This window comes from Pseudorca crassidens, chromosome 4, assembly GCF_039906515.1.
Source record: "Pseudorca crassidens isolate mPseCra1 chromosome 4, mPseCra1.hap1, whole genome shotgun sequence".
In the NCBI taxonomy this organism is placed as follows: Eukaryota; Metazoa; Chordata; class Mammalia; order Artiodactyla; family Delphinidae; genus Pseudorca; species Pseudorca crassidens.
In genome coordinates, this window is record NC_090299.1 from 3,089,120 (window position 1) to 3,115,293 (window position 26,174).

General features: G+C 56.3%; 1 protein-coding gene across 9 annotated transcripts; it reads right to left on the reverse strand.

Moving 5' to 3' along the window:
• Positions 1–594: 594 nt before the first annotated feature.
• TRMT44 (tRNA methyltransferase 44 homolog) lies at positions 595–25,491 on the reverse strand. Of its 9 annotated transcripts, none has more exons than XM_067734972.1 (11): positions 24,826–25,491; positions 23,076–23,190; positions 19,946–20,165; positions 17,937–18,005; positions 17,028–17,135; positions 15,715–15,786; positions 12,490–12,596; positions 11,015–11,198; positions 8,716–9,121; positions 5,778–5,894; positions 595–1,319 (listed from the first exon to the last, which is right to left on the reverse strand). In XM_067734972.1, the coding sequence occupies exons 1-11, from the start codon at positions 25,454–25,456 to the stop codon at positions 1,090–1,092; spliced, it is 2,259 nt and encodes a 752-aa protein (XP_067591073.1). In that variant the 5' UTR covers positions 25,457–25,491; the 3' UTR covers positions 595–1,089. The 9 variants fall into 9 exon arrangements, 4 of the variants coding, with proteins under 4 accessions (XP_067591073.1, XP_067591074.1, XP_067591076.1 ...); XR_010942823.1 differs by having other exon boundaries at positions 1,180–1,319; positions 8,852–9,121; XR_010942819.1 differs by having other exon boundaries at positions 1,287–1,319; positions 5,778–6,129.
• Positions 25,492–26,174: the final 683 nt, after the last annotated feature.

Sequence of the window (26,174 nt, forward strand, 5' to 3'; positions counted from 1 at the left end):
GAGGCCCCTCGGCTCTGGGAGTAACAGCTCAGAGACTCTGCGAACCTGGGCTCCTCCCAGCTTTGGCTCTGCCCCCTTGACTTGCTACACCAGGAGGGGTCTCCACAGGCAGGAAACCGCCCCCGGGAGCCCCAGTGGTCCCCCACCCACCTCACTGGTCAGAACGGCCCCACCTGCACAGGCCGAGCCAACCACGGCCGGAGCGGCGTCACTGCAGCCACTCAGGCCCTCCAGCAGGTCCTCGCGGGGCCTCACGCAAGGGAGAGGCTGGGCGGCTGGTAGGCAGGCACAGCCCATGTGCCCACCCGGCCAACTCTGCCCATTCCTGGAGGCTGGCCAGGCGCCTGCTGGCCTGTCCTTGAACTCGACCTGGCACCGGGGGCTCCCAGCTGACCAGGGCTTCCCGAGCGCAGGGCCCTGTGCCCCGCGGCAGCCCCCGTCCCAGCCATGCTGCACAGAGCGGAAGGGAGTGGGTTCCTTCTCATCTCTCACAAATGAACGGAGAATCCCGCAGGAGGAACACTCCACAAGGAAAAGGCCGCCGGCTACGTTCCACGGAAAATCAAGGGGCAGAACAGTGTCACCGACATGGCCTTTTGTGTAAAACTACAAACACAATTTTAAATAGAAGCACATCAGGATCTGGGGATTATTTTTGTTTTCCCGGAATGAGAATTAACGGTATCTGTGGGGAGAAGATCTATGGCAGGAGGAGGCGGCCAACCCCGGAGTGGCTAGTGGTTGGCGGGGACGGCCACCCTGCTGGAGAAGGGCCAGTTCAAGCACTTCCTGCACCTCCTGAGCCACGAGACACCACGAGACTGTCACTCTCTCTTCCCGATGTAAAGATGCTAAACACATTTAAGGGCGACCACATTTAAAACCAACCCAGCACTGGGACGGGGCCGGGGGAGGTGTGAGTGATTGTAGCTTCAGTGGGGCGTGAGCATGTCCCCTGTGAGAAGCTGGAGCGAGGAGGAAGGAAAACGACCTTGAACGCCACCAGGGCAGAAGCGCAGCGCTCGGGGGAGATGGGAGCTGCCCTCGGGCTCGGCCTCCCCGCCCCAGGCCTCCCGCAGGCGGAGCAGCTCACAGAGGCTGCTCGCTCTTCTTGGTGGTGGCTGGCCGCAGCTCCCCAGGCCCGTGGGCAAACGGGCAGCGGTCGGAAGGCAGAACACAACCGTCAGGGTGATGAGCGAAAAACCAACAGATGCGGGTTTTGAACGTTTCCGAAAACTGCCTCCGTTTTGCTTCTGGTTCCTTTTCCTTCCGAGGCCTCTCTTCCCTCCAGTCGCGGATGCGAACTCGCCCGTTCACAACTGGGGTTGGGAAGAAAGAGAAAAGACACAGCCGAGGCGTGAACTGCGAGCTGGGCAGGCGGCCGGGCTCTGTGGGGACAGCTGTCCAGGGCCGGGGTGCAGCCACAGGAGACGCAGCCCCCGCAGGCCCGGCGGCGGGAGGGGGAGAGGCGCGGGGATCCCGGGCCATGGCCCCAGCCCCCCACCCGCCCACGGCCTGCAGTCCCACCTACACACACACACACACACACACACACACACACACACACACACACACGAGCACGAGGGAGGGGCCGTCAGGAGGGGCTGCCGCACGCCAGGTGGACGGCAAAGAGCTGGTGCCTGAGGTCCTGCTGGTGACGGGACCCGGGCGTGGCCACTCGTGGGCACCGGCTCGTGGAACAAGGCCAACGCCGACCACGAGCGTGGTCCCGATGCGGGCAGGACGTCCGCGTGGCGGCACTGGCCCTCGAGGGCACGCGTCCGCATCATAAGGAGGGAGCGGAGCGAGCGGGGGAGAGGCCCTGTCCAGGCAGGTGGAGACGAGGGGCAGGCTGCGGGGGCCAGCAGAGTCACAGGCAGAGCCCCCAGACGTAAACGGGAAGTAGGGGGTAGGGGCACGGCAGCCCTGTCGGCAGGGGCAGGGCGGGAGGCCCTCACAGAGCAGCAGGGGGCTGAGATGCGGCGGGGGGACCTGTGTGGGCGGGGTGGCCGCAGAGCTGGGCGGCTGGAGGACCCCAGGGCGGTGCACGGGGAGAGCCCGGGGCCGCCCAAACGCCTCCTGAACCAGTCGCCCCAACTCGGCTGAAGCCGCGCTGGGAGCTTCCGCTTGGCCGCTTCCTCCCGAGACGCCAACACCCCCACGTGGGACGGGGCCAGAGCAACCAAACCCGTCCTGCTTTTCCCTGGAAGCTGTACAGCCGCCTGGAGACGGAAAGGCTCGGCAGAAATAAAGGAAGCTCACTGAACAAACCTGGCTCTCCAGCTTCTAAGGAAAACTTGGAAGTGTGCATTCACGCTTGAATTTCGCTTTCAAATTGCCTCGTGTTGCAGCAACACGAGACTGCCTGTCTCTGCAGACTGATGCTTATTGAAAACTGTCCCCTGAAACCAGAGGAAGGAACCGCAGAGGTGCCTCTCCGCACGAGGGACACAACACAGGGATTCACCCTCAGGGGGCGGCCGAGAAGCACCTAGGAAGGGCCAGGCCGGCCCTGCTTCCCACGAGGCAGACACTGAGAGCTCGGCTGCCCTGGCCCGGGAGCTGGGCAAGCAGCCACCGCCTTCCACAGGCGCTCCCACAGCAGCCCCTCCTGGCGCAGCCAGGAACGACACGCCCCAGCCGTGTGCAAAGGAGCCTGGGAGGTGAGACTCCCCCAGACTCCCGCCGTGGGTGCCCCAGAAAGACGAGGAGCCCCTGACGGCCTGGACAGGCTCAAGAGAAGTCCGGGCGAGAGGGTGAGGGGCTCACTGGGGCCAAAGCCAAGTGCAGACCCTCACCCTCCACAGAGGCTGGCCCGTCCACGCTCCCTCAGGGCGGGCTGTCTCGCAGCGGGCCCTCCACCAGCCGTACCACGTTTCCGGAGCAATCCCTGCAGGGTCGGGGGAAGGGGACCCAGGCAGGATTCGTAGGGCCTGTGGAGCAGGCACTGGTGATGAGGGGTGGCCCTGCGGAGGGGGGCCAGGCCGGCTGACAGGCCCCCGCCCCCAGTCTGGGCAGGCCCGTGCCCTCTGCCTGCGCCCCTCCAGCCGGCTGGCAGGCCAGACCAGCAGACTTCCCGATTTTAAGTGAATCACAGGCACAAAATGTGCTCTACGGAGCTCACTTCTCACGCGACATTTGTGCGCCCACTTCCTCCCCAAAGCGTGAGTCCCTCAGGCTCGGTGGACCTGCTGTTCGGGCTCCCCCGCTGTCTCTGACCACAGACGTCACCTGAGCCACAGTGTCCTGAGGAAGCAGCTGAGGATTCTTCCAGAATCCCACTAGGGAGGTAAATTTACCGGGACAGCGCGGCGCGCTCGGCAGCACCAGTTCAGGGTCCCTCTCGACCCGGGGGGCCGGCCCAGCCCCCAAGCTCGCCGGAGACCCTGGGCCAGGGACCGACCTCGCTGAGCTGCGTCCGTGTCCTCAAGGCTGAGCGCGGGCGCATGCCCAGCCCACAAGGTGCTCAGGGCAGGTGGAACTGAAGCATCTGAAACTCTTCACCTCCTCACTCGTGTAAAACTAACCATGTTAGTTTTAAAAAAAATCTCCTACGGATAAGACCCAGCTTTGGTGCTTATTTTTTGCGTGACCGGGTGTAGAATGTTTACTGGAGTTCAACCCCCAAGCCTCGTACTCAGAAGCGTTTCCAAAAATAAACGCGCTCAGCGATGCCAACCGCACAGAAAACCAATCGCACACATGCATATTTACGATGCGGGAGAAAAGAACACTCTTTCATGAAACCAAACAGAAAACCGTGCTGGGAACAGTAGGAAGCAGAGCAGCCCCCTGGGCACAGCGAATGTCAGTCACGAAAGCTCCACGCGGTGCAGCCCAGCTGGGCAGGGACTCCCAGCCGCAAGGCCCACCCGCCCCCTGCCTCTCCGCCCACCAGTGGGCTGCCCTCCACAGCCCCCAACCCTGGACCCGCCAGCTCCACTGCGGGGCTCACTGCCATAGCAACAGCAGCATCTAGCCGACTGAGGTCAAGCTGAAATGAAAACCAACGTTAGCTCTGGAAGGCCCCCGACGGTGCTGCGGGCGTGAACACGCGAGCTCTCAGGTGCACACACAAGGGGCAGGTGGTACAGGTGTGTGTGCCTCGGGGTGGTGCACACACGGGCGGCGCGCATGGAGCTCTCAGGTGCACACGAGGAGGTGGGGCCGCAAGGCGGCAGCACTCACCTCCCGAGGAGGTGCACAGGCCGAGGAGTGGGCAGATGTGCTTCTGCATCTCCGTGCGCGGTCCCTCCGCCCACGCCCCCCGTCACGGGGCAACCACGCTGGCGGCAGGAGTACAAAGGTGCGGGGGGAGGGACTGGCCCACATCCCGGGCTGCGGGACGAGGCCTTCAGGCCCAGTGCTGGCCAGCGCCCTCGGGTCAGACTTCTATTCCGTGCTGCCACAGTGGCTTCCCCACCTCTGCAAAGGCCTCAGCCCAGCAGGGCCCGTAACCCCTCCCCACACAGACCCCCAAGGCACCTGTCCCAAGGGAGTGCCCACCCACCCACCGGGCGCTGGGGACGGGTGGGGACAGGGAGGCTGTCATCTGGGCGTGCAGCCGCCAGCACGGACGGGGGGGTCAGGCAGGCACGGCCTCCTTGCCGGACGCCCCGCTCTGCATCCACGCAGCTGCTGAGCCTGAGGCACTGCTCTCCGGCCGCCTCTCGGGCCGCCTGCACGAGCTCACGGGGCAGCTGGGCCTGCTCCTCCCACCATCACAGCGAGTCAGCGCGCCGCTGCCCGTCACAGAGGCCCAGGTCCCCCTCACGGCCACAGGGGGCTGCAGCCCGCCAGCCCTACCCACCCCGCCCCACCCCGTTCAGCAAGGCCCCATCCTGCTACTTCGCACACGCTGCTCCCTCTGCCTGAAGTGTTTTCCTTGTTCACTTCACCAAGTCCCAGCTCAGATGTCATTTCCTAAGCGAAGCCTTCCTGATGCCTGTCTGAGGTGAGGCCAGGCCTCCCTGGGCGAGAATGTCACCTACGACACTAGGGTGATGCAAGAAGACACCCACTATTTTTAAAGCCACGCACAGAAGTACTTAGGGGTGACTAGCATGTCAGATGGGATGTGCTTTAAAATACTTCCACAAAGACAAAGGGGAAAAAGCTTTAAGAAGCAAACACGACGACTTATGGACCCTCTGGCGGATGTGTACACAGAACTTCTTGAACCCCAGGTGCCCATGTAAACATCTGCGACGTCTCCCCTCCCTGTCAGGCTGCAAACTCCAGGAGGGCAGGGGCGGCGGCGCCCCGCTCTGCAGCGCTCTGCAGCCTGCGTGGAAGAGCACGCAGGCCCCGGGCCCTCCTCCCTCCACCCACCTGGATCCCAGGGCGCCAGTGTGTGTGGGGAGGGGGAGTGCAGGCACACGGGCCGGGGTGGGAGCTCAGCCAGAGGCCAAAGCACAGCAAGTACTGAAGCTCCACCCGGAAAAGCTCCCCAGCGACGGGAGGCCCTGCCAGCGCAGGAGGAGGGGGCGCGTCCTAGACGCGGCGGGGCTGGGCCCGGGGGTGCCGGGCAGAGGCTGGCAGCATCAGAGAAGCAGAGGGGCAACCCACATCCTGCGCGACTTGAGATGCACGTGAGGGGATCTATCCTCTAGCTCTGAAACTCCTCTCAAATAAGGTTTATTTCATTAAAAAAAGGGGGGGAAGGCAGGAGAGGGCGGTGGCAGAATCTGCACGAGAGCAGCTTCTCGTTGCCTCGGGAAGCGTGGAGCCCGTCCTCGGGCGCTGAGAACCGAGGGAGGCCCGGCCCAACCCCTCACCTTGGAACACCTGCGAGCTGTTCCTCAGCAGCGTCTGCAGGCCCCCGCACTCCCGCTTCAGCTTCTGCAGTGTCTCCCTGTCCAGCTCCCCGGCCACTTCCGCCAAGGACAGGCTCCCTGTTGAAGACAGGGTTTCCCCCACGTGAGAACTTTAGTTAAACTGAATCCACAGCTTGCTGGAACTCCGCAGGCAGAGCCATCGCACCTGAGATGTCAGGCCGCGCGCGCCGTGTCTGACCCCCGAGCCTCCCAGACACAGCAAGTCAGCCCTGCCGCGTGACCCAGCCGCTGCTCGGGGCGGGGACTGCCATTCCACGCACCAAGCCCGCCTCGCAGCCACCTGGAACCCCTTCTGAGAGGAGACGGGAAGTCCGGGGGAAAATTAAATCCTGGCCCAGAAGCCTGCCCTCCTCCCCCACCCCCCAGCCTAGAGCCCCACGACGCGGGCTCCACGTGCAGCTCCGCACCGCTGCCTCTCACCCTTCCACGTGCACGTGTCCCGAGCCTGCCACCTCCCACCCGGCGTCCCCTCCGCCATGCCTGGCAGAGGGTAGACCCCAGCCTGGGATGAGTGAGGTCCTGGGGACAGACCCGCTCACTGACGTCGCGCAGGGCTCAAACACACTGGGGGTCCCGAGCCTGACGCTGGGGCAGGGGTCACTAAGTCCAGTGACCAAGGGCGGAGTGTGCAGCTGCGAGGCCCCCGCCGGGATAGGCTTCTCACGCCGGGCGGGGCAGTGGGAGTACCTCAGACCAGCCCGGCTGTTGGAGACCCACCCGGGGAGGACGGCACCCCGGCTCCCCGACGTTTCCAACGGGCGGGCAGGCCTGAGACCCCATCATCATTGGAGCCACCGCTACCCACCCAAACTGAGCCCAGGTAGAGACCCCATCTTTGCTCACTATCAGGGCGTCCCACCCCAGGCACAGGCCAGCGTTTCCTGGGCACAGTCATTCCCAGAGGACCCCGCAGAGGAAAGGACCATCCTGGGAATTAAAGGTCAGAGTCCATGTTTTCAGAGCCGCCCGCAGGTCCGAGCCCCGAGGCAGCGTCCTCCCTCTCCACCTTGGCCCACCTCTGCAGGGCGCACCGAGGAAGGGGTGCCGACCCACAGAACTCCCCAGGCACCTGGGCCTTGTCCGCAGTTATGCGGACAGTCAGCCCCCTCCACCAGGGCGGCACTGGCTACGGCCGCCACCGGGTCCCCAGAGAGGCTCTCCCAACCAGATGCTCCCAGGGTCAGGTGATCCCTGGAGGGGGTCAAGCTCGAGGTCACTGCCGCATCACACGTACACGAGGGATGGGAGGGGCGTGAGGATGAAGAGAGACTCAGCAGAGCACCATCCACGCTGTGGGGGGAGAAGGACCCACTGCTCACCCCTCCCTGGGCCGGCCCACCCACGGGGCCAGCGGGCAGCATCCCCAACAGGCTGAGGGTGGGGCCTCCAACTCCTCCAGTGACCCCAAAACTCAGAGGGCGAGCGCCTGGCTGCTCAGGAAGCCCTACAGCACCCTCGGGCAGCAGCCCACCAACAAGCTCCTTCCCTCAGCCCATCTGCACACTCCTAGTGACTTGACAAAAACGATGAAGACTCCTCGTGACATTTAATTAAAAATGACCACACAGGGACGTCCCTGGTGGTCCAGTGGTTAAGGCTCCACGCTCCCAGGGCAGGGGGCCCAGGTTTGATCCCCGGTCAGGGAACTAGATCCACATGCATGCCGCAACTAAGAGCCCACTTGCTGCAACTAAAGATCCCGCACGCCGCAAGGAAGATTCCGCAGGCGGGCAACTAAGATCCGGTGCGGCCAAATAAATATTTAAAAAATGACTAAAGGGGGCTTCCCTGGCGGCGCAGTGGTTGAGAGCCTGCCTGCCGATGCAGGGGACATGGTTTCATGCCCCAGTCCGGGAGGGTCCCGCGTGCCGCAGAGCGGCTGGGCCCGTGAGCCATGGCTGCTGAGCCTGCGCGTCCGTCCAGAGCCTGTGCTCCGCAGCGGGAGAGGCCACAGCGGCGAGAGGCCCGCGTACCGCAGTTTGAAGTTGGCTCTGAGAAGAGAAGAGCCCCTGCCTGGAGCCCAGCCAGTGCCCAGGGCGCCCGTTACCTCCCCGACTCCAGGCCTTCACGCTCCTGCTGACCCAGGGCGCCCGTTACCTCCCCGACTCCAGGCCTTCACGCTCCTGCTCTGACCCAGGGTGCCCGTTACCTCCCCGACTCCAGGCCTTCACGCTCCTGCTCTGACCCAGGGCGCCCGTTACCTCCCCGACTCCAGGCCTTCGCGCTCCTGCTCTGACCCAGGGCGCCCGTTACCGGCCTTCGCGCTCCTGCTCTGACCCAGGGTGCCCGTTACCTCCCCGACTCCAGGCCTTCGCGCTCCTGCTCTGACCAAGGGTGCCCGTTACCTCCCCGACTCCAGGCCTTCACGCTCCTGCTCTGACCAAGGGTGCCCGTTACCTCCCCGACTCCAGGCCTTTGCGCTCCTGCTCTGACCCAGGGTGCCCGTTACCTCCCCGACTCCAGGTCGTCGTGCTCATGCTCTGACCCAGGGTGCTCGTTACCTCCCCGACTCCAGGACTTCACGCTCCTGCTCTGACCAAGGGTGCCCGTTACCTCCCCGACTCCAGGCCTTCGCGCTCCTGCTCTGACCCAGGGCGCCCGTTACCTCCCCGACTCCAGGCCTTCACACTCCTGGTCTGAAGCCCAGCCAGTGCCCAGGGCGCCCGTTACCTCCCCGACTCCAGGCCTTCACGCTCCTGCTCTGACCCAGGGCGCCCGTTACCTCCCCAACTCCAGGCCTTCACGCTCCTGCTCTGACCCAGGGTGCCCGTTACCTCCCTGACTCCAGGCCGTCTTGCTCCTGCTCTGACCCAGGGTACCCGTTACCTCCCTGACTCCAGGCCTTCACGCTCCTGCTCTGACCCAGGGCGCCCATTACCTCCCCGACTCCAGGCCGTCGTGCTCCTGCTCTGAGAGCTTGTCACGTTTGACTGCTTTCGGCCCAACAACAGATTCGCCACTTGCAAAACCACTCGGCCAATAAAATCTCGAGGGAGGGCGGCACAGTTCCTCACGCGCTTGGCTTTTTCTCTGGGGCGAAATCCAGACAGCCAGAGTCCTTCGGCGGGGGACTCCGGTGTGTGCCCGGCCCCGGCGTCCAGGGCTCCATGCCCCTCGGGGCCATCGGCACCACCGGCGGCGGCCCCGGGTGGACGAGGGGCAGGGACCTGGCCAGGTGGGCTCACAGGACCGCCCCGCCTGCTGTTAATGTAGCGGGTTCTCCGCTCGTCCACAGAATCTTCTCCAGCAGGCGGGTATGTTCTGGATTTCCCAATGAGACACACCTACATGTGAAAAGAGCACAGGAAGTACTTTAGCAGGTTCCAATAGTATCTCAACGTTCTCCAGGGAACTCTCTTGTTCTGGAGAATAAATTCCACGAAAGTCTTCGACACCTATCATGAAAGGAATCCTTATTTTAAAAAGTCGTGCCAACCAATGACTTAATATACTATCAGCAAAAGCCCACAGGAAGCTTCATTCCTGACTTCCACAGCGCCTGACAAACACGACAGACCAAGGTCACCTTTACTGAGCCAACCAGCCGCACCCCACTGCACCCCTCTTCCGCCCCACACACAGACCCTGACGGTAACCCTGCAGGGCTCTCAAGGGGCAGCGCTGCCAGAGCGAGGAGAGCACGTGTGCACCTAGCAGAGCACCTGGCACGGCGGGGATGTCCAGTTCACGCTGTCCCCTTCCCCGTTCGCACGTCCAGACGAAGGCTGCCCTCAGGAGCCCCGGGGAGAGCCAGGCCCCGTCCGGCGACGCTGCAGTGGGTACAGCGTCTCTGGACGTCCTCTCTGGGCCTGAACCCGATGAAGGCGAATCTGGTTGCATCAGAGCCATCCCTCACTGCTCTCCAGCTGTGCCACCTGCTAAATGTGTGATCTCGGGCAGGTGACAACTTCTGTGTGCGTGGAATAAGGCGTGGCACGTAATCAGTCCTCAATTAACAGCTGCTGTGTGTGGACACCCGCACTTGCACCTGACCCCCGAACCTTCCAGTTATAGGAAACCTGAGGTTCGGAGAGATTAAGCAATGCTCCGTGGTCTCCAGCAACCAGTAACGGAATAGCAAATGCAAACATCAAAACGGTAGGATCCTCGTACCTACGTGACCCGAACTCCAGCAAAATTCCATCCAACCTCAGAAGACTGACTTGCCAAAAGAGAGGACATGGAAGAGCATGACGTGAAGGCTCTGAAGGTGAGCCCTAAAGGACACTTCCAAAACGGCCTCGAGCAGCGACAGCAGTGTACCTGAAGCCGACAGAGCGGCCCAGCGCAGGCAGGCGAGCCCGAGCGAGGGCCCAGCACCAGCCGGCGAGCTGCTGCTCCCTAGTTGGCAGTGAGGACACAGGCAGGGAGTGTCTGTGATGTGCCCCCGAACGCACTGCCAGGAAGTGGCAAGTCGAGAGTCAAGCTCAAACCTTCGATCCTTTTCACCACCGTCACGCAATCAAGCTGAGATCGGGTGACAGGTTTTTGTGTTTCGTTTTTCACAAAAAGCACTGAGGTCCACAGAGTCTCATGAAAGAAAGTTAACAGAGATTAATGAAACCAATGTCAATGGTTCCCCTGACTCCCTCAGTTGTCCAAGCCCCCTGCGTGGTAAGCAGGTCGGCCCCGACCACCTGGCAGGGTCACAGGCAGTGCAAGGGTCAATTTCTACCTGGAAAAGTTCATTTCAAGCAAATCTGAACTAATAAGCCTTTTAATGAGGAAATGTGAAATCCTTTTGAGCTTCTGAAGCCATTTCAGCCTGTAATTTGGGACCCTAAGTCAGAAGTTAGAGCGTTCAGCCCCAGGCAGCACTACGGCCAGAAACCTGTAGAGAAGCCAAGTTGACACCCACTCTGGGAGGGTCCCCGAGGGGCAGTCACAGTTTCTGGAAAAGGGATGAAGACCTGCTGAGGGTTCCTGCAGAGCTGCCACAGGGCGGGAGAAGGAAGCGCCAGAGCGCCTGCAAAGCAGGGATCTGCAGGCCCAGAACAAGCCTCTGGAGCCGCCAGTGACGGACGGGGATGCTGGGATCAGCAAGGGCACCTCTGGGACAGTCACACCTGCAACCATCCCAGTGCCGTCTACGGTTCTGTGACAAGGACGGCCCCAAGCTCTCCATCTAAACACCTCGGTGTCGCCCGCCGAGGACAGCCCAGGGGACCAGGACGCACCCTCTTGGTGGAAGGAATCCTAAGACAATCCTCCTCTACGTGGAAGCCACAGGTCGACCCCACCTCGGTGATGAAATCCAGGTACCCTCGGTACTGGGTCTTCTTGCTCTGCCTCCGCTGATACTTCCCAACGAAGTCAAAGAAGCAGCAGGGCAGGACAAAGAAGCGGCAGTTGTAGGAGGACCTTCAAAGACAACCAGCGACACGGAAACCCACAGTGTTAAAAAGATTCAATAAAGAAAAGTCCTCAGAAAGCCACGCGGCAACGGTGTGCCTGGGCAAAACGCAAACGAGGTGCTACTGGCTAATTCTGCTTTTTATATAAAAAGAAGAATTATAGCCTTCCCCAATTTAATTTCTAGAAACAATGCAGCACAGCATCTTTTCAATAAAATATGAATCGAATTCCTTTTATTAAAAATATTTTTTTCTATTGCAATTATGATCATCAACTGTAATCTAAAACTTTCTGAAGTACTTGGAGAGTTCAGCTGTTGGACAGGAAATTTCAGAGGTAAGCAAAAAAAGATTATGATTTGCTCCTTGACCTATATTATTCTAAAACAGTCCAAAAGGATGGCCCTGGAAGGTGTTATGCTTAGTGCAATGAAGTCAGACAGAAAAAGACACATACTGTACGTTATCACTTGTCTGCTGAATCTACAAAACAAAACGAATGAAAATAACCGAAAAGAAACAGACTCACAGATACAGAGAACGACTTCGTGGTCACCAGTGGGGAGAGGGAAGCGGGGAGGGGCGAGGCAGGGGTAGAGGATTAAGAGGCACAGCCTACTATGTATAACATAGATAAGCCCCAGGGATATGCTGTACAGCACGGGGAACACAGGACGTATTTTATGATAACTACAAATAGAGTAGGACCAAAAAATTTTTAATCGCTACGCTGTACTCCTGAAACTATATAATATTGTAAATCAACTGTACCTAAAAGAAAAGGGGTGGGGAGGGCATTAAAAAAATAAATAAATAGAACAGTCCAAAAGAACCTTGGATAAAAGAGACCCGGCAATGAAATGTGAAAGGGCAGCGAGGTAACGCGCATCTTAAAGAAGTCTGCCCGAGGCAGAGCGCCCAAAACTGAGACAAAACATTTCAGCAGAGGTCTCTACTCTGGAAGACAAACCCTCCTGCTATCAGGAAAAACACACCTTTCAACACTGGATATAAACACTGTGGAAGTAATCACAACGAAAATATAATGTGAACATGTGAACCACAGACATAATTTTATATTTTCTAGTATCCGTATCTCCAATAGCAAAATAAAACAGGTGGAATTTATTTTAAATTTAACCCAATATATCCAACAGATTATCGTCTCATCAATCTGGACCAGCCACACTTCAAGTACGCGATAGCCCCAAGCAGCCAGTGGCTACGGTTCTGGACAGCGAGGTTTAGGCAACAAAACATCCCCAGCCACCACTGTGCTAACACCTCCACCTACTCACCTGGCCGCAATCACAGGTATCCATGGCGTTAGTTCATCGGAATGGTTTCCGATTAACCAATCGACGTCCGGGAAGAGGGTCTTATCATTTGGTGTGATTGCACTTTCCTACAAGAAAGACACAGAACAAGACTGAACATGTAGTAAATAAAATCAGAGCACGGAGGGAAACAACAAACGCAACCACCCCTGCAGAACCGCAGCTGTTCCCGGCCCAGTCTCAGCCCCTCTGGGCTGCAGGTCTTCATCTGCAAAAGGCGGAAGCTGGGCCAGGAGTGAGGAAGTGTGTGCCCAGCCCGGTCTGCCCGAGGGCACGGCTCCTGACAACTTTAGCATCATCGCTGCGCCGATGAGCCAACAACACTTCTGGACGCTCATCTTCTTTTGATATTAAAAATAGCCTTTTTACATAAATATAAGACAGCTAAAGGAGGCAGGGGACATGTGAACCACTTTACTTTTGACAGGAGGAGGGGCAAAAAACGGCCTGCAGAGGGGTGAGCGGAAAGCTGGGAGGTCTGAGGCTGACTTGACATAGACCCTGATGCACTTACACAACCCGTGGAATGAGCGCATCTATGAAAAGAGAAAATATAGGAAGAATTTGCAGAAGTGTGCACCAGCCTTTGCTATTACACTATTACCTTTTGTGAACTCTCAGACAGCAAGTTTTTACCCACTGAACAGGCATGTTCACCACTGTGATCGTGTCTGTAGTTAAGCTGGGAACAGCTTGCTTTGAGGATTTAAGAACTTTAAGTGAACACCTTATCCTTTCTGCTAATCAGCAGGCCGTCATTAATTATCAAAGTCAACAGTCTCAATGGTGAAGATGTCAGTGAGAACTGGAGACCGTACAGCGGAAACTAACACAACACTGCAAATTAACTATACTTCAATGTAAAACAAAGGGTTAAAAAAAAAAACTGGAAAGAGAGACTATATAACCACTCAAAATCCACTGATTTTAGAATTGAAGAATGAACCCCCACGGCAAGTAAGCAGACGTGTTAGTTCTCGGTCAGAACAAATGGGGAAGACACGACGTTAACCCTCACTTTGAAGGCGACGGGAGTGTTTTGCAAAGCTGACGGATATAAAAATTGAATTTAAATTCATCTTTTTGGTTCTTGAATAAGCATATGCGCTTCTTTTTTCACAAATATTAAAATGCTAAAAACAGTATTTCAGTGAAATACTGAAAATGGCCTATGTGTAATTCGAAAGTAGGCAAACTTTTGATACTATCAAAAACAAACTTTTAATACTATTTATTCTTTCTTCCCACCCATTCTACATTTAAATTTGCCTGCCTCTTTAAATGGTCTATATTTACAAAAACGAATTACGCTTAGTAATTATCACAATCACGTTTACAGTTTTCTTTCCAACAACATGCTAGACAAGAAAGCTCTACCTGTCTACCTGCCAGCCTCCACCCTCACATTTAACACGGGAAGATGCAGGACTCTTCCTCCAGCTCGGCGACCAGAGGTCCAGGTGTAACGAGAAAAAAATGCACAAGAGGTGAGACACAGCACTCCTACTAGCAGGCCTTCGCTGAGTGATGGGTGGGGTTTCCCCCACTCCACAGGGAACCTCGAATAAAGAACCAGAATCTTCTACCTGTTCTCCAAGGGGCACGTTGTGCCAGCCAGCTCTTCCTTGGGGTCATGATTTAAACAGAGCCTATTCAACTGCTGTGTGAACTTTTTACCCAAAGAAATTATTTTGCTGTTTCTCCTGGGACCCAGGGGATTTGGGAATCAACCACGTTATTCCCTTAGCTTTGATCATCAGCCTCATCGAAATTCAGAGCCCAATTTTATTACCTGTGTGAGGACACGTGGTCTGTGAATGTGGCTGCAGAGCCTCCCCTGGTCCTTCATCTGGTTTACCACCATTCCTCAAACCTGAGAGTTTTTTAAATGTTCTAATTTATTGTAATGTATGAATATACAAGCAAATGTAAACTCTTGTAGCATAAAACAAAGTATAAATATATAATGAGAAACTGAGCAAATAAAAAGCTGTCGGGCAGCTGCAATGAACCTCCCTTCCTCCAATGTTTTTATATTTTGCAATAATATTCTCAACTTTAATAGAAAGGCAAAGAGAAAATATCCAAATACGTCTTGAAACTTTCGTTTTCTTTTCACAGATGAAATGATATACCCGAGATCTGCTTGGAAACCACGGCTGGGCTGAGGCTGTGGTCGGGGAGGGGGAGGGATGAGACAAAGAATCGCTGAGGCGGCCGATGAGTTGCTGGGGTTTGGCACGCGGGCATCTCTCCACTTCGGTATATTCCTGACATTCTCCACGACGAAAAGCAAATGCCCTTTTCATTTCTCCGGTCAGCATCCTGCCCTCGGGCGGATGAGACGTCGCGTCCCGGTCACCCCCGCGCGTCTTCGCTCGGGGACAGGGTCTAGAGGCGATGCGGGCAGCTGGACAGCAGAGGTCCCATGGTGCGTTGGGGCCAAGCGTGCAGCCCCACCGCCACGCTCCCCCGCCGGCTTGGAGGCCTGGGCTCTTAGAGACCAACGCCGGGAAACGCTAGAGCCCTGACCTGCCGCGGGGTGCTGCGGAGGAGACCCCCCTCTCTGATGGCTCGGAGCTGCTCTGGACCACGGCGGGGCGGACGGGGCTTCCTGCAGCCCCGCGGTCACGACTGAGGCTAGGCGTGCTGTCTGTCCCCGCTGGACGGCTGCGCATGTGCAGCCCGGTCCGGCCACTCCACTGCGCTCCCCTCCTCCGACTCCTCGCCAGCTCGCCGTCTTGCTGGAGGCCACTCCTAGCCACGCTGCTCACAGAGTGGGACCGCCCATGGTGCCCCTGCCCCGGCCCGGTCCTGGCAGGGTAGGCACCCACTGCCTAGCAGAAGTCTGAACATGCGGCCTGTCCCAGGCACCACAGGAGATGCAGAGGAGGGGTCGTCCTCCGCCCCCGCCACCCAGGCAGCCAATAGCCCCCTCGGGCACCCACAGGAGACGCAAAGGGCCTGCGGCAGACCCGGGGGAGGAGACACGCCTCCGGCTCCGGCATCCCTCCTTCGGCTTAACCAGAAGGCTGTGGAGGTCTCAAGCTTCATCCGCCTCTACAGTCTCAGGGCACTGAGACGAATGTGGACTGCTGTGGTTATGAGCATCTCTGACTGGCCCGTACACAGAGACACCCCTTCAAATAACCGCGCTGAGGTCAAGGGCAGGGACAGCGCCAGTACCTCTAAGTGCGTCTCTGGTCCGTACATGTCCCAAACCTTTCGTCTTCGGACGTCAATCCCTCTGCCTGGATGCTGAAATGAGGAATTTCAGGAATCAAAGGTCCAGGTCAGTACACCACAATAAATTAGCAAGAACAGATCAAACTCTGCAGGTATCACCCCCCGCGTTAAGTGCAGGAGACCCTCAGCTCCTCGGCTGCTGAGAACAGACACTTGCATCCTGCGGGGCACAGACAGAACCTGTGCTGCCGAGGCTTCGCGAAGGGGAACAGAGCCAAGGCGCGCAAACACCTCCACGGCCACACGCAGCCCTGGGAAATACGCCTGCCCGGAAAGGGAGCCGGCTCCTCTGAGCTGGTCAAGTTCAGCTCTCGGGCTCACCTTCTCTTCCAGCCCCCAGACGAGCCCCGTCCTCAGGGTCGTTCTCATCCAGCGCACCCTGACCACACGCAGCTCTCCCGGGGCCCCACCCCCATGTCTCCACCCACTGGCTCCTAGTCACCACCAGATGCGCTAACACCCCACAGACAACCTGTTCACAGGGGTCACAACTGCAGCCTCACTCTTTTACAAAGCACCTCAGAAAGCCCCGTCTAACAACCCCATTCCAAAGTCCCACAGGTGAGGACAAATGTGTCTGTCCATAAGGCAGGATGCTACGGTCACAAGAAAACCAGCCTTCGGGTCACCACGACTGGGCTTCAATCCCCACTGTCACTCTCAAGCACGAAGCTCACTGGGCCAGGTGACGGCGCTGCTGCACCCAGTGCACTGGCCTCGCCGGACGCCACGAGACGCCGGGGGAAAGCTGACGCCTGCGAGTCCTGAACTGCTCCCAGGGCCGGGGCTGTTCTCAGCTCTCAATGCCTCTACTTCACAATCCAGAAAATGGGTGCAAGACTGACTATCACAGTTTTACATGTGTATGTGTATCAATACAATACATGGGTGCCTGACTGTCCTCTGAGCTAGAATCTAAACTTCTCTAGGGCAGAACCCACCTTATCCTTTATTCCCCTCTCTGTGCCTTGAAATGGTGGGTTTTCCAAAGAAAATACTGACAACAAAAACATCAGAGCTGCTGAAAGCGTGCTGTTCCGCAGGCCGAGTGTCTGAGAACCCTCTTCTAGTCTCACGAGACCGCTGTCTTTGGTCCTGTTTACAAGCTGCCCACCCCACAGAGTTTGCAACCAGCCACTATGCCGACAGCCAGGCCACCTCTGAATCCCGATCGGACCAGCAGAGAAAGACCCTGTGCTGGGCCTGAAGACGCTCTAGCGAAGGTACGAGAAACGGCCCCAAGCATGCTTTACCCCTTCTCTGCTCAGGATGTGGACCAGGAGGCCGTTCCCACAACCGAGGTCGACAAAGCACTGCCTGGCTGTCTCTCCCCGCTCAGCTCTCTCTTCTTCCCATAGAATCTAAGCAAACAGAAAAAAAAAAAACCAAAGTCAGTTTGTGATTCACTTCACCCCAGAGTAATTCAGACACAACCCCACCTGGAACTGCAGATCCTCTCCCACAACAGGAGGAGCGGCCTCCTCCGAGGCCCCGGGCCTCCGCGCATGTGATGCCCGGGTGAGCAGAGCGAGGCGGGATCTGCCCACGGCCCTGGCCGGATGCTGCGCGGGCATCAAAGCCTTCTTCTTCCACCCAGAGTCCACGTTCACGTGGTCTTCTCTGGGCAAGAGCTGTACACATTACTGTCAGTTCCTTCAGGCATTCTCTCAATTCTTCAAGTGTTGTATACTTTGAGAAGCAATGTTATTTCGAAGACTAAGAGAATTACGGCTGAAAGGCAATTGCAAGGTATCTCCTCTAAACATCTCATAGATGAGAAAATCAAGACTACGAAGTTAAAGGCCTGCCCAGATCCAGGTGGTCAGCAAGGCAGCCGAGAAGGTCTAGAACTGGAAACACTGAACGCAAGGACTGCTAGGTAGGCATGTGCGTATCAGATGGGCCCCGACGGCAGCTCCCAGACGTAGCCAGCATCTCCGTGTTCCACGCTGACTACTAATCAGGAAGGCACTGCTTCAGTTCAATTCCTGACGTTACATTTCACAATTCAGACTCGTTCTACATTCACGCAAAAGCACCGTGCAAAGTTAAGAAAAAAAAATCCCTTGTGTAACCAACCCTGGCCAACAGAACCGCAGAAGTCCTGAGCTCCCCGGAGCAACTCCCGCCCTCCCACCTAAACGCAGCCCGCTCAGCCTTACCAGCAGGTAGGCAGCAAGAGCCACGTCTTCGTGCACGAACTTCTCAGGGTCAGTTACTTCAGGCCACACCTACAACATTTTCAAGGGCATGTGTAAGTTTTCACCGCATCTGTGTGTCACAGGACACATCATGACCAATGGAGTCTGAAGCAAGACTGTGGAGTAAAGACATTGTCTGTAAGACATTGAGGTGGGGCCGCTGGGCATCAGAGGAAAATGCTGAGCTATGCTACCCTCGTCACTCATCTAGACAAGTATGACAGACAAGGAAATGAGGGGCGGGGGGGCGTCGAGGAAGCAAAGGCACAGGGGTCAGGAGGTCAGTGCTGCACCCTCTGGTCTGTCAGTGAGTTGCCGTCACTTGTCAGGAGTGTCACTCAGCTGTTTGTCCCCATCTCCCGATCTGTAAAGCGGGGATTGACTCTGCCTCAATTACCACGCAGGATGACCAGCAGGTACTGTGAAACTAGAAAATACTGGCTGTGCAAGTGTGAGGCCTCGTTACTAACATCAGTAACGTGCAGAACGGGAGTTTGGCAGATGAGAAAAAAACCGATGGCCAATACTAAACGTTCAGATTTCTGTTTCCAGTCTAGTGGATTAGACAGTTTGGACGAACCATCTCGCCAAGGACAATTTTAAAAGCTGGAAGAATAAAGAAGTCCCTTCTTAAAGGTACTGAACAGTAAGATAATGAAGAAGCGCTAGGCCAGGACCTGGGAGAGAAGGCGAGGCCAGCCGAGGCCAGCCAGCCCCAGCAGGAACGCCTGAGACGCTGGGGATGCTCTGCTACACAGCAAGAGGGGACTGACACAAAAATACGTGGCAACGATGAACCGTGGTTACTTCTAGGAGAAGGGAGGGAGATACGAACAGGAAGAGTACAAAGTAGGTTCAACTCTGTTAGCACAGGCGCCTCGGAGATATTGCGGGTTCAGTTCCAGACACCCCAACAAAGTAAATATTGCAGTAAGGCGAGTCACGCAGATTTTTTGGTTTTCCAGTGCATATAAAAGTTCCGTTTACACTACAGAGTAGTCTATCAAGTGTGCAATAGTGTTGCGTCTAAGAAAACAATGGACGTACTTTAATTTAAAAATACTTTATTGCTGGGAATTCCCTGTGGCCCAGTGGTTAAGACTCAGCACTTTCACAGCAGAGAGCGCGGGTTCAATCCCTGGCTGGGGACTTAAGACCCCATAGGCCGCCTGGCGCAGCCCAGACATAAGGTACTTGATCACTAAACACGCCAGCCATCACCTGAGTCTGCGGTGAGTTACAGCAGCAACAGCAAAGGTCACTGATCACAGGTCACCGTGACAAACACAATAATAATGAAAAAGTGTGAAATACTGTGAAATTGCCAAAACGTGACACAAAGATACGAAGTGAGCAAACGCTGTTGGAAAACGGCGCCAACAGACCTACTCCGTGCAGGGCCGTTACAAACCTTCAATTCGTAAAAACTACAATATTTGCAAAGCACAATAAATGGAGATATGCTTGCGATACTTTATTTCTTAAGCTGGGTGAGAATACACAGATGTTTGTGGTTACCTTCTTTTTACATCTTCAAGTTAAGGACATTTTACAAAATTAGTCTCCGTTTTGGAAGTATATGCTTTTGTACTTTAATTTTCCATATATTTTCTTCAAATACCTTTATGTTTATACTAAAGAATTATGGGAACTTAGTATTTAAACATTCCATTATTTTAAATTAAATTATTCTCCTTTTGTTCTCTTGAAAAAAAATAGTAACGTGCCAAAACAAAGCAAGACACAAAAACCAAATCCTTCTCCACAGCGTAACTGCCAGTGTTTTCATGGTCTGCATCCCTAACTATGTCAAAGTCCAGGCTGCGATGTGGGGCCCTGGGTGGGTATGTTTTGACTTAATGTCTGCATTTGCAGCTCACAGGCGAAACAACGTCACCTGGAGCAGCTTGGTACATCACCTCGTTTCAATGGCGGTGGGGGAAGTCACAGACGTCTCTGCCCAGAATTACCTTGGTCATGTCTTTATACTTCTCTTTAAGCGCCTGGTGAACCCTGCTGTACTTCATGATGGAAATGAGGGACAGGGTGCTTTTGAACCCACTCTGCCTGCTCTCCACACACCACCTGGCCAATCTGGCCAGCAGCTCTTCTCCAAGCCAGGTGGGTTTGGGATACACAATGCCATCTGAATGCCATCTTTCTGGACAGAAAATTAAAACAGATATGAACCTTTGAAAATAAGAGAGATATGAGTAAGCACAGCTGGTTTCAATTCTTATTTTCAAATTACACATTTCTTTGCCAAAAGAAGAGAGAAATTAAGACAGCTACGATGACAAAATATGGTACCCCAAACACAAGACAATCTGGAACTAGTTACAGAATTTTCATCCTACAGAGAAAAACACATTTAAAAAGCAGAAAGAGTTCCTCCTCTCTTGCAAACGTTGTTAAAATGCATTTACACATCTTACGAAGCCCATCAGCCCAACGACAAAGTTCCTCTCACCTCCCACTTCATGCACCGATTAGCTAGATGCTAAAACGTTTACGGATTTCTTTAACTTTTCTAGCTTTTACACATTTCACATGTGCTACCCAGATGTAGAACGCTGGTCCACTGAGTACTTCCCATCCAGGAAGCTGAGCGCTCGGCCACCAAGCTGAGGACACATACACAGTCCCTGTGGCTCACAGTCCTTCTAGGTCACCGTGTGTCCTCTGCCACCAAAATGCAGAGGCTGCGGCCCTGTCTGTTCTGTTCGCCGCTCGACCCCGGCCCCAGCAGTGCCTGATCACGGCGGGCGCTCGCTGTCTGGGCGCCGAGTAAACGCGCAACCCGCGGGCCTAGGTCACGACAACACATCCACCGAGGCTGCGGCCCAGGCAGTGCGATGAAGGGGAGAGGCATCAAGTTTGCTGGCGCACAGAAAAGGAGGTGGCGTCCAGAAGCACAGGTGGCTGGGTGACGGGGCAGAGCTGGAGGCAGGCGCGGGCCAGGGGCAGGGGCAAGGGGTCGCCGGTCTGGTGAGAGTTACAACTGTCAGGCTTTTGCCACCAGGCGCATCAAAGGGACACAGCTCACTCCCATAAGTAACAGGTGCCAAGTGTCCACTGAGAAACACGCCCCAAGACGCTCACCTTTCCCGTCCCTTCCCTTCGGAAGCTATCCTGCTGGGGCTGATGGCCTCGGGCCTTTCCTCTGCTCTTCCTGGGCCCCACGCTATTTCCCAGGTGTCACCGGGGTCATCACGGCTACCCCCTCACCCGCTCAGGCCTCAGGGGCCTCTCCCGCCCACCCTGGTACGATGGGCACAGCACTGCCCTTGCCAATGAAGGGAGCGGGAATAGAGGCCTGAGCCACCTCTCACTTCTCTGCCCGGCACTCAGCACCACCTGGCATTAGAGCATTCACCTGTCTCTCCCGGGCCTTGCTGACCCCCAGCTGCCCAGCACAAGCACACGGTGGGCACACCGAAGTCCTGCTGAAGCCAAGCACAGACCAGGAGTGCTGCATCCCACGGTGGCAACCACCAAACGCCATTTAACTCGTGTTCTGCGGAGAAGGCCCCATACCTGGCCCCACGGTGTGGCCAGCTCCCAACGCAATGCAGGTGACAGCTGCCCGGCAGGGCAACGACAGGAGATGTCAGCCGGGAAAGATGGGGAGTAGCCACCCGGGCACTCGGAAGCTCATGGAGAACAGGGGCTGGGATTCCACCGCATCAACCACACTGAGCGCCTGCCGCGGCCGGACTCGGGCCGGGCTTCCCCAACCAGGCGAGGGGACAGCAGCCTCCAGCGCTCACCCCGCAGCTCCGCCATCGGCACCCCCTGGGTGACCCACACGGGCACACCCGGCTTTCCCACGGGGTCTGCCCTCACTCTCCAGGGGAGAGGAAAGGGCCTCGGGGCAAGGCCCCTTGCGGAGCATTTAACAACCGGCAAGAGGCTTCACCCCGGCCGACCCTGAGTACCCCACCCAGCGTGTAAGCCTACAACAGGTCCCTGGGAAGCCCGGCCCAGCCCCCTCCTGGGGGGCTCAAAGATGATTAACCCGTTTCAGAGATGAGAAGACTGAGGGCCACGGAGGCAACGTACCCAAGCTCAATGCTGGTGGGGAAACGCAGGTCTATGTGACTCCAAAACCAAGCTATTCCCAATGTACCCCTCAGCTCCCTATGAAACCACGTGCAAAGCCCATCCGCAAGGCTGTCTTGAAAGAATAGACGCATGTGGCTCTCAGGAAAACACCAGCAGAAGAACAGCAAGTGATTTAACCTTCCTCTGACTTTTTCATTTAAAAAATACCAAATGGAAGTAAGTCAAATTTCACACTGTCCAGACAGGCCCAAACACCACGTGGAATTAAGGGAACGGATGAAACTGCTGCTTTTATGATAAACATCACAGAACACCCGCTACGTCTAAGACCCCGTGAGCCTCAGTGGACAACGAAAAAGAAGGTTCCACTTACCACCCGTTACCAAGGGGTAAGAAATAACAGAACAACGAATGCACTGTGTTTATTTGGATTCGGTGCTAGAACCAGGTGCTACTAACCATCAAGGCTACACAGAATGCACGGGCCCTCCAGCCAGGCTATGACCACCCAGGTGCCAACAGGAACAAGGACGCGTCAGGGAAATGCCAACTAGAAAGCACGTTCCCACAAACCCGAACCGCCTAAGAGGGAGTCCCTGCTGCTCCTTGGTGACCGGAATCTTACAGCTGCCTAAAGAAATCACTGACTGGGGACTTCCCTGGGGGCGCAGTGGTTAAGAATCCGCCTGCCAATGCAGGGGACACAGATTCGAGCCCTGGTCCAGAAGATCCCACATGCCGTGGAGCAACTAAGCCCAGGCGCCACAACTAGTGAGCCAGCGCTCTAGAGCCCGCGAGCCACAGCTACTGAAGCCCGTGCGCCTAGAGCCCGTGCTCTGCGATAAAAGATGCCACCGCAATGAGAAGCCTGTGCACCGCAACGAAGAGCAGCCCCCGCTCGCCGCAACTAGAGAAAGCCCGCGCGCAGCAACCAAGACCCGATGCAGCCCCCAAAATAATTAATTCATTAATTTAAAAAAATCATTGATTTAAAGCATCAATCACTGAGAGAAGAATAAGTTATTCGGTCCTTACCATTCTCCTTCGCTCTGATTGAGCTGAATTTGATACACGTTGCTCGTCTTAACCTTTAAATTCCCTTCACTGTCTTCTTCCAAAGGTAAAAAAATTACGGTTCCATTGAGGACATCTGGGGGGAAAAAGATAGGGATAATCGATTAAAGTGCTTAGTTCAGAGTCTCATCAAAAGCGGTCTTAAAAAAACAGTACTGAATCCACCGTGCCTTCAACCCCCAGGGCTTTTCCCCACTCGATTTACATCAGTGAACGTCCTGGCCACGGCCCATCCCCAAGCCTGCACCGCGCCGAGCTGAGCGTAGTCCTGAAAGGGCCCCCCCGTGGAGGAGCGGTGCTCACCAAGAGGAAGAGGACAGGCTTAGCCCGCCCTGCTCTTCTGCGAAGCCCACGTGAGAATGCAGACATCCACGTTTGAAGGGCTCGTGGGCACTGATGCGCTCATCTCCTCAGGCCAGGAGAGGTGAAGTTTAAAAGGTGATAAAAGCTGGAAGGGCTCCTGAACTAGTCTGGGCAGCAGGGTCAGCGAGGGCCTCCTGGAGGAGGGAACACCCGCGAAGAGTCTTACAGGGGCACAGAGGCCCGCAGTACTGGGGGGCGGGGAGGGGGTATGCAGCCACCAGTAGTAATTCAGCAGCGCTGCTTGTGGTGGACAGAACAGCCTCCAGAGACACCCACACCCTGATACCCAGAACCTGTGACCACACGGAGTTGTTTCATGGCAAAAAGGGACTCTACAGATGTGAAGAGGGTTATGGACCTCGGAAGAGAGAGAGAGTATCCTGGACTACACAGGTGGGCCCCGTCTAGCCATGTGAGCCCCGAAAAGCTGAGAACCGTCTCCAGCTAGAGGCAGAAAAGATGCAGCAGCAGGGGAAGTCAATGAGGCTCTGAGCGTGAGTCAAATTCGGCACGGGTGCAGCTCTGAGATGTAGGGAGGCCTCCACGAGCTGCCCCAGGAGCTGGCCTTTTCCCTCATCCCTTTACCACTCATGGTCCAGCACTCCTTCACCATCTTCCCCAAGCCTTCCAGACACCACCCCAATCCACAACCCCACCCTCTGTACTAAGGAGTCACATTTCTACATGCCCCCTCCAAAAACAATGAAAAATCTACAACCTCCCTGGGGCATGGCAAGGAAACTGGCAGACTAAGTGCCTTTAGTGCCTTTTCACTTACTGGCTGGTTTTTAATCTAACTGCAGCCTCTGCGAGAGATTCTCCCCGGGACCAAACTCTAGGCAGGCTCCTCTGAGGCCTGTCTCAATTAGGGTTCAACCTTGGCCTATGAAGACCTGAACAAACATTGTCACAGCTCAAGGCCACATCCCTAGCATGACCCTAGGCCCCCTTAAAGTGCCCACCTGAAAAAACTCAAGGTTGAGAGAAGAATAGACTGTTCCAGCCCACATCTGAGCAAGAGCCCCTGGGACCGCCTCTGTGGGAGGGGAGGTCCTAACATCCACAGGCACCAGTTAGCAAACCCAGATGGTGTCACAGGGACTGATCCCCACCTTTCCTGCTTCTGGTTAATTTTTCACCTCCCGGGCTCTACCGCTCCATCCTCTTCCTTCATTCTCCCTGTAAAAAGCCCAGTCACCTCTGCACAAATCGCAGTGGAGTTCAGTTCACGCTGGACTCTTCTCCCTACTGTGATAGTGCATTACCAATTAAAACCTATCCTTGCCACTTTCACTAGTGTCCGGTTCTATGTATCTTTGACACCTGCCACTATCAGAAATACTCTTACCTTGCACGACTATTTCTCTCTTCGGAGCACAAGAATGCGCGTTCATTTTTGGGATGACGGTTCTGAGAATCACGTCGAGCTCGTGCTGAGCCTCTAGCTGTGATTCCGCCCCGGAGCGGGTGAAGAAGGCTAGCATCTCTCGATTGCCGCTGGCGAGGCTCCGGGAGAAATCGTCCCAGAGAGAATCCAGGTCCGGGGCGGGGAAGTCGCCCTCCCCGGCTCCAGCCTTGCCGGGCTGCCCAGGGGCCCCAGACAGCAGAGGCGCTTTGGCTGCTTCCCGCTGGTCCTCCCCTTGCTGGCGCCGGCCCTGGTTCTCCTGGGGGCCCTGCTCGGGGACTGCGCCCGGCCGAGGGCCCGGCCCCCCCTCGGGGAAACACTGGCCGTGTCCCAGCCCCTCCTTGGGCCCGCATCCCGCCGGGGCATGCTCCTCCGGCTCGGGGCCTGAGCTCGGCCGGGGGCCGGAATGCTCGACCCGGGGCAAGCAGGCGCTCCGCCGGGCCTCTAGGCGAACGCCACACAGCCGCTTGTTGGCCACCTGCGGCCTCTCCACCCACACGGCCACCGCCGCCCAGAAGCCCCCAGGGAGCAGCGAATCCGGATCGCGAACTGCAACCCTTCCCAGCTCCGCCATGTTCTGTCTCCGCCGAGAGCCTCGGAGGCGCGCCGGGATGACGCACGTTACGGCGCGGCGTGTTTGCGTCATGGGGGCGGGACGCCGCGGCCGGAAGTGAAAGGGAAGAAGACGGACCCACTTCCTTTCCTGCTTTGGGTTGTTTGTCGTTATTCGGCTGGGGAGTTCGGGGCTGAGGAATTTTTTTTTTAATTTTATTTTGTTTTATACAGCAGGTTCTTATTAGTTATCCATTTTTTACATATTAGTGTGTACATGTCAATCCCAATCTCCCAATTCATCACACCACCAGCTCCACGCCCCGCCGCTTTCTCCCTTTGGTGTCCATACGTTTGTTCTCTACATCTGTGTCTCTATTTCTGTCCTGCAAACCGGTTCATCTGTACCATTTTTCTAGGTTCCACATATATGCGTTAATATACGCTATTTGTTTTTCTCTTTCTGACTTCCTTCACTCTGGGGGCTGAGGAATTTAACCTTTGCTTTATTCTCCGGGAAACATCCAAGGGTGTCGGTGCCGGATAGTAACATGACCAGAGCTGAGTTTTGGAGAATTCTGGAGGTGGTGTATTTATGGAATCATAAAGGTCAATCCTGCATCCGACGTCTGATTGGCTCCGTATTGTTACCGATCAAAGTCATGGAGCCTCCGTTTGTGAATGTTCAGGGTTGTCTTCTAATGAAAGCTCGCGCGTCTCCGTTTGTTACTCTGGCGTGC

Bases quoted from the DNA above. Each gene is read 5' to 3' on its own strand.
- TRMT44 (XM_067734972.1), bottom strand. From the start codon at position 25,456: ATGGCGGAGCTGGGAAGGGTTGCAGTTCGCGATCCGGATTCGCTGCTC. The intron at 17,136-17,936 runs GTAAGGCTGAGC...CTGTTTGCTTAG, and splicing joins CTCTTGCTGCCTACCTGCTG to ATTCTATGGGAAGAAGAGAG. The intron at 15,787-17,027 runs GTAAAGCATGCT...TCCTCATTTCAG, and splicing joins ACATCCTGAGCAGAGAAGGG to CATCCAGGCAGAGGGATTGA.